Below are 7,298 nucleotides of genomic sequence, written 5' to 3' on the forward strand. Positions count from 1 at the left end.
AAAGGATGTGGGGAGGATGCAGGGGCTCAGAAAGCACTCATGCCTTGTGCTAACTAAAAACTGAAGGGAAAAAATATATACTAATACACTATTTACATGTCTGGAGGTTCTGAGCTGCAGCCAGGGCTGGGTGTCCCCCAGGCTCACCGAGGCAACCTCAGCCACAGCCTGGGGCTTTCAGTACATTCCTGAAGCTTCTGCCAGGGCAGCTGTGGAGAGGCAGAGCAGGGTGTTAAACACAGCCTGGGGGGTGCAGATAGACCTGAGGGCAGCTGGATCTGAAAGGGCAGAGGTGGGCCCGGAGGGGGGGCGGGAGATGCCCCAGGAGGGCCCGAGGCTGTGCCCAAGGAGGGCTGAGACAGGGCTGAGCCGGGGCTGAGCCGATGAGGCGGGGCCGAGCCAGGGCTGGTCCAGAGCAGGCCGGTCACAGCCCCCGCACCCGCGGGGATGCCCGGAGCTGTCCAGACATCCCTTCCCTGCTGTGATGCCCGGAGCTGTCCAGGCATCCCTTCCCTGAGTTCATGCCCGGAGCTGTCCAGGCATCCCTTCCCTGCCGTGACCCCCGGAGCTGTCCAGACATCCCTTCCCTGCGGTGACGCCCGGAGCTGTCCAGACATCCCTTCCCTGCCTTGATGCCTGGAGCTGTCCAGGCATCCCTTCACTGCGTTCATGCCCGGGGCTGTCCAGGCGTCCCTTCCCTGCATTCATGCCCGGAGCTGTCCAGGCATCCCTTCCCTGCGGTGATGTCCGGAGCTGTCCAGACATCCCTTCCCTGCGTTCATGCCCGGAGCTGTCCAGACATCCCTTTGATGCGTTCACGCCTGGAGCTGTCCAGACATCCCTTCACTGCGTTCATGCCCGCAGCTGTCCAGGCATCCCTTCCCTGCGTTCATGCCCGCAGCTGTCCAGACATCCCTTCCCTGCGTTCATGCCCGCAGCTGTCCAGGCATCACCGGGGCGAGGTCCGGCCCGTGCCGCTCAGGGCATCGCAGCAGTGAGGGAGGGAATGAATGGCTGGATCACTCCGGGCATCCCCTCCCCGCGGCGGAGCCTGGACCAGTCCGGGCGTCGCCACCCCTGGCGATGTCGCCGCGCCCCGCCCCGTCCCCGCTCCGCCCGCCCTCCCCGCGCATAAATACCGGGCTGCGGGCGGTGCCCGCCGCAGAGCCGTCGCCGGAGCCCCCGCAGCCATGAGCTCGTACGGCTACGACCCGTTCTTCCCGTCCTACAAGCGGCGCTACGCGGACAGCCCGCGCATCCATGTGTCGGTGCGCAGCGGCGGCGGCTTCGGCTCGGCGCGCTCCGCGTACTCCAGCCTGTCCGCGCCCGTGTCCTCCGTGTCCGTGCGCCGCAGCTACGCCACCTCCAGCGCCTCCAGCTCGCTGCTGCACTCCGTGGACAGCCTGGACCTGAGCCAGGTGGCCGCCATCAGCAACGACCTCAAGTCCATCCGCAGCCAGGAGCGAGCGCAGCTGCAGGACCTCAACGACCGCTTCGCCTGCTTCATCGAGCGCGTCCACGAGCTGGAGCAGCAGAACAAGGTGCTGGAGGCCGAGCTGCTGGTGCTGCGGCAGAAGCACGCCGAGCCCTCCCGCTTCCGAGCGCTGTACGAGCAGGAGATCCGCGAGCTGCGCCTGGCCGCGGAGGAGGCGACGAGCGAGAAGCAGGCGCTGCAGGGCGAGCGGGAGAGCCTGGAGGAGACGCTGCGCGGGCTGCAGGCGCGCTACGAGGAGGAGGTGCTGAGCCGCGAGGACGCCGAGGCGCGGCTGCTCGAGGTGCGCAAGGGCGCGGACGAGGCGGCGCTGGCGCGGGCGGAGCTGGAGAAGCGCGTGGACAGCCTGCTGGACGAGCTGGCCTTCCTCAAGAAGGTGCACGAGGAGGAGCTGGCCGAGCTGCAGGCGCAGATCCAGTACGCGCACCTGTCCGTGGAGATGGACGTGTCGGCCAAGCCCGACCTGTCGGCCGCGCTGCGCGACATCCGCGCGCAGTACGAGAAGCTGGCGGCGCGCAACATGCAGAACGCCGAGGAGTGGTTCCGCAGCCGCTTCACCGTGCTCAGCGAGAGCGCCGCCAAGAACACGGACGCCGTGCGAGCCGCCAAGGACGAGGTGTCCGAGAGCCGCCGCCTGCTCAAAGCCAAGACCCTGGAGATCGAGGCCACCCGCGGCATGAACGAGGCGCTGGAGAAGCAGCTGCAGGAGCTGGAAGAGAAGCAGAGCGCGGATATCTCCGCCCTGCAGGTGAGGGGTGGGGGCTGGAAGGGTCCCGCAGGGGAGGGGATGATGGGGTGTGCAGAGTTCTGCAGGTCGGGAGAAGTTGGGGTTTAAAGGGTCCTGAGGATGCGGGGATGATGGGGTTTGAGGGGCTCTGCAGGTGAAGGGATAATGGGGTTTGAAGGACTCTGCAGGTGACAGGATGGTGGGGTTAGAGGGGCTCTGCAGGTCAGGAGAAGCTGGGGTTTAAAGGGTTCTGAAGATGTGGGGATGATGGGGTTTGAAGGGTTCTGAAGATGTGGGGATGCTGGGGTTTGAAGGGTTCTGCAGGTGAGGGATGGTGGGGTTTGCAGGGCTCTGCAGGTGAGGGATGGTGGGGTTTGCAGGGCTCTGCAGGCAACAGGGGTCAGTTTTTACAGGGTTCTGCTGGTGAGGGGTTTCAGGGTTTTCTGGGCTCTGCAGGTGAAGGGATGGACATTGGGGTGTGAAGGGATGGATGTCGGGGTTTGAAGGGTTCTGCAGGTGAGGGGGTTCAGGGTTTGCTGGGCTCTGCAGGTGAGGGGAGTTGGGGTCTGCAGAGTCTCCCAGATAGGAGATCAGGCTGGGGGGGTTGTCGGGGGCATCACTCCTGGTTCATGCTGTGCCTGTGCTGCAGATAAGGCATCCTGCAATCACAGTGCAGAATGGCACAGAGCTCTAAAGCAGCATGCAGTGTGGAAATACAGACCCAAATCAGGATCTGAATTACCAAAATCATTCCAGGGACACTGCTTATCTAAAATGTGAGGTGTTACAAAATCAGAATGCAAAATGCCCCTGATAAAGCCCAGTATCCATGTGTCCATGTTCTGATTCAGCCTAAAATATCATGGAATATCCCAACTTGGAAAGGACCCACAAGGATCATCAATGGATATCCCTAAGCTAAAATTAGAAAAAGCTCATAGAGGCCAAAATCAAAATGAAACAATACACAGATTTCACAGATGCTTTAGCACTTGGGTACCAGAAAATTGGGCTCTGTGTTAAATAGGACTGGAATAATGTGGAGTAGAAAACCTGCCAGGAAGGTGTTAAATTATGCTTTTTGGCTGAGGCTGGAGTGGGAGCTGTGCAGTTTCTGTCTGCTAGAGCAAGATTAAATTAAAAGGATTGGAGAAATTCCTTGTGATTATTGCTAGACTTGAGAGACCAGAATTTTATGCTGTCAATATTGTTCCATCCAACAGGATACAATCAACAAATTGGAGAATGAGCTGAGAACCACAAAGAGTGAGATGGCTCGGTACTTGAAGGAATATCAGGACCTGCTCAATGTGAAAATGGCCCTGGACATCGAAATTGCAGCTTATAGGTATGGTGGGGGATGTTCTAATGAGCCAGAGCTCAGAGCTGTTCCCATTCTCTTCAGGAGAATTCAGGGTATTTGTCATTCCCCCAGCAGAAATTTTCAGAGATCTGTGGCAGAGTTTAATCAGTTCCTCTCTATGTACACACAGAATTTTTAGTTTGGCAATAATTTATCTCAGTTGTCCATCCTGACAGATAAAATTACCTGTTCTGTACTCGGGGAAGAGATTTTATATCAATGGAACTCCTCAATACCATTGGCTCATTCTCAAAATGGCAAATCCCTCAAATACCCTCAAGAATAGGGATTTTTTCTAACTTGTAAATCTACAAATTAAATATTTTCCAGTAGAATTGCTGCTAAATAACTGTGATATTTTGTCTCCGATACCGAGCGATTTTGATGCTGGAACAGAATTTCTGTGGAAGCCACAAGGGGGAATACTGAGAGAGCAGCTCCAAGCCTTGTCTGACAGCTCAGCAGCAAATGGTTACAGCTGCAGGGTGGCAAAACACACCTCTAGTTTCACTTGCCAGAGGGCACCTGGTTCTAGAGAGGTTTTAAGGAAAGGTATTTTAAAGAAAGGCATTAATTCCCCCACAATGTGCACGTCTGGAGAAATTGTTCCAAGAGAATAGGGAGGCATTGGCACAATGTGCACAACCAGCCCTGCATTAATAAGCACATGTGCAGTCTGCAGGGCTCCTGCTGCAGCACCACCAACTCATTTCCCCTCACTTTTATTTCTCCCTGCCAGGAAACTGCTGGAGGGGGAGGAGACCCGGCTGAGCTTCACCAGCGTGGGCAGCATCACCAGTGGCTACAGCCAGAGTGCCCCCACCTTTGGCAGGTCTGCCTACAGCGGCCTCCAGGCCAGCTCCTACCTGATGAGCGCCCGCTCCTTCCCCACCTACTACTCCAGCCACGTGCAGGAGGAGCAGATTGAAATCGAGGAAACCATCGAGGCTGCTAAAGCAGGAGAGGCCAAGGCAGCTCCTGCAGAAGAGGGTGAGGAGGAGGAGAAAGAGGAAGGAGAGGAAGAAGCAGGAGAAGAGGCTGAAGAAGAGGAGGAAGGTACTTAGAGTTACTTTTAAATCCCTTTTATTCATGCTGCACCCTGCTCCTATGGGATAAACCCCAGAAATCCCAATGATTAAATCTAATGATTAAAGCTCTTTCCCTTCCTCCTCCTGTGAGCCAAAGGATGGTGGGGTTAAGCACATGGAATTTAAAAGTGAATATTAAATGGGAGATAAGGTCAAATGTTCAAGTCAGGCAGATTATAGGTTTCCAAAACCTCCTATGATAATGCTCAGGTGTTACAGACATCCTCAGAAAGAAGGACCAAGGACATCCTGAGCTAAATATGAATTCCCAGAGAGCAGCCCGAGATAATGGGAACATCAGCTGATGTGTGGGGCTGGAATCACTGGGTTCAGGGCATGGCACCATCACTGCTCTGCCAGGCATTGGTGGCCATTGAACTGTGAGGGGTTCATTACTGTAAAGTTTGATTATAGTGAAATTACAGCTAATTAAAGAACCAATTGGAGAGCAGTGAAAGATAATTCAGGTCTTTGGATAAGGCTCTAAGCACTGAGTCCAGAACTGATATTTTTCAAGGCCATGATTTGTTTTTATGAAGTGTTTCAGTCCCCCTGAAATCCAGGAGAAGCTGCTTGTGCAGTTCTGCTGTAGCTGCCAAAATGGGTGGGGTTGAAGGGGATTCCCACTGAACTGGCATCAGGAATTGTACCTGGATGTGAAATATCTTTGTGTCCTTCACAGGTGCTAAGGAGGAATCAGAAGAAGCCAAAGAGGGCGAGGAAGAGGAAGGAGAAGGGGAAGAAACAGCAGCAGAAGAAGGGGAGGAGTCCCAGGAAGCTGCTGAGGAAGCTGCTGAGGAGGAGAAGGAGGAGAAGGAAGAGAAGGAAGCAGCAGGAAAGGAAGAGAGCGAAGGCAAGAAGAAGGCTTGATCTGAGGGCAGCTTTCCATCAGAACAACGACTGACTGAGCTCCAGCTGCAGTCTCACCTATTTAATTCAGTGACCACTGAGTTCCAGTTCATGATTATGATGTTTCTCCCTGTGCAGAGTCTGAGTTTGCTTGCAGAGCACCCAAGGCTTGCTCCCCGAGTGCCGCATGGTTCCACGTATGAGTTCAGGGCTTCTGTCCTTCCTGGGTGACCCAGAACCTTAACATTTCAAATGGGAGGGAAAGAAGTGCTGGGAATGAAAGGTTACCTTTAACTTGCATTTAAATTAATTCTGGAAACGGTGGGTGGGGGAAATGATGGAGGCTTCATTAAGTATGTGCAATAAAGCTGTCAATAAAGTTCAGAAATGCTTACACGGATTCCTCGTGCATCTCCTGTGTCACTGATGCCCTTAAAAGGTTGATAAGGGCTTTATCCCACTCTTCTTGTGAATGAGAAGTGGGAAAAATCTCTTGGGGGTGTAAAATTTCACACATTTTATAGCAATACCCTGGGGTGTGGTGGTGGCTGGGATGGGTCTCACTGGCTGAGGGTGCAACAAGCGCGAGCTCCCTTCTGAAAAAGGGGAATTTTACCAAACCAACACAGAGGGGAAAAGCAAATGTGGCTGTTAAATTGTGGCAGGAGGTTGTTCAGTGTCTGCAGGGTCAGTGAGGAGGGGGAAGAACAATTTCAGGGTGTAGGTGAGGCCTGGAGCAAAGCCTATCTTCAAAAATCACATTAAAATCAGAACATGATGAGCAGTGAGAAGGGTGGATGGTGCAGGAGGAGGAGCTGCCTCTCCCCCAGGTGCTGTCTGAACTCAGCCCTGGCTGAAGGCCCTGTCTCATCTTCTGAGAACTTCCCAGGGCCTTTTAAAGTTTTGACTGAGCTAAAAAAAGGCACAAAAAAGGAGCATCTCAAGAGCAGCACAGCCTGGCAGTTCCACAAGCCATGTCCTGTGCTCTGAGCCTGTCAATGTTCAATTGCCTAGAGCTGATAGAGAAAATTAAACCTTGTAAAGGACAAGCACTGGGCCGATGCTGCAAATGAAACCAGTTTAAATAAACTAAACCCATGGAAATTGGAGTTAAAATAGGCATTAATGGCTGCACTAAACTTTGCAGATAAATTTGTCTGGATGAGGTTTTGCACAGGATTTTGGGGTAACTTGATTTTATGCACTGGTGATGTGGTATCAGTTGGTTTGCATTGGTTCTCCTCAATGGCTTTGTTCAGAGAGAAAGGAAATCTCTTTTTTATACAAGTCTTAGGGGAGTACCAAAAGCATCTCCCTTTTCCATGTTTAAAGGGTGATGAAAAAGATTATGATGGATGAAGCAAGCTCTTAAGATTATTATTTTCTTCCACATTCCCAAGACATACAGCAAGAGAAAGAAAAAGAAGGTTGGTCAAACCATTCAGAAAAGCAGTAATTCCAGTAACTCATCCAGTATCTCCGGTTCCAGTATAATTTCCAGGTTTTTTCCCTACTTTCCTAGGAGTTTGATGCTTTTGAGAACCAGAAGTAAAATAATTTTCACTTTCTTCAGCAGCACCACTTAAATATTTCTTTTTACATTTCCCTCCTCTTTTCATGGAGATTTTTCTCCCTGTGTTTATGCAGAGCATTTGTTACAAAGCAGATTTTATTTTCCCTCTGCAGGACAGGGGTGAGGAGGAGTGGGGGAACCTGCAGAGCTCTTCAGAGAGAGCTTTCAGAGCTGTGAGGGGATGGAGGGAGCTGTTCCTGCGGGTG

At 53.0% G+C, this 7,298-nt stretch overlaps 1 protein-coding gene across 1 annotated transcript; it reads left to right on the plus strand.

The window, feature by feature from the left end:
* The first annotated feature begins 1,149 nt into the window (after positions 1 to 1,149).
* On the plus strand, positions 1,150 to 5,919 carry NEFL (neurofilament light chain). Its single transcript, XM_054650477.2, has 4 exons — positions 1,150 to 2,240; positions 3,443 to 3,567; positions 4,322 to 4,638; positions 5,353 to 5,919. Exons 1-4 carry the CDS (start codon positions 1,191 to 1,193, stop codon positions 5,538 to 5,540), a joined length of 1,680 nt encoding a protein of 559 aa, XP_054506452.1. The 5' UTR covers positions 1,150 to 1,190; the 3' UTR covers positions 5,541 to 5,919.
* Positions 5,920 to 7,298: the final 1,379 nt, after the last annotated feature.

The sequence above is a fragment of the Agelaius phoeniceus genome, chromosome 30 (genome assembly GCF_051311805.1).
Source record: "Agelaius phoeniceus isolate bAgePho1 chromosome 30, bAgePho1.hap1, whole genome shotgun sequence".
Taxonomy (NCBI): Eukaryota; Metazoa; Chordata; class Aves; order Passeriformes; family Icteridae; genus Agelaius; species Agelaius phoeniceus.

What these genes read in the sequence shown, in the direction of transcription:
- NEFL (XM_054650477.2), top strand. Translation starts at nt 1,191, where the DNA reads ATGAGCTCGTACGGCTACGACCCGTTCTTCCCGTCCTACAAGCGGCGC. An exon ending in CGGATATCTCCGCCCTGCAG is followed by an intron (nt 2,241 to 3,442) that starts GTGAGGGGTGGG and finishes TCCATCCAACAG; the next exon opens with GATACAATCAACAAATTGGA. An exon ending in GGCTGAAGAAGAGGAGGAAG is followed by an intron (nt 4,639 to 5,352) that starts GTACTTAGAGTT and finishes TGTCCTTCACAG; the next exon opens with GTGCTAAGGAGGAATCAGAA.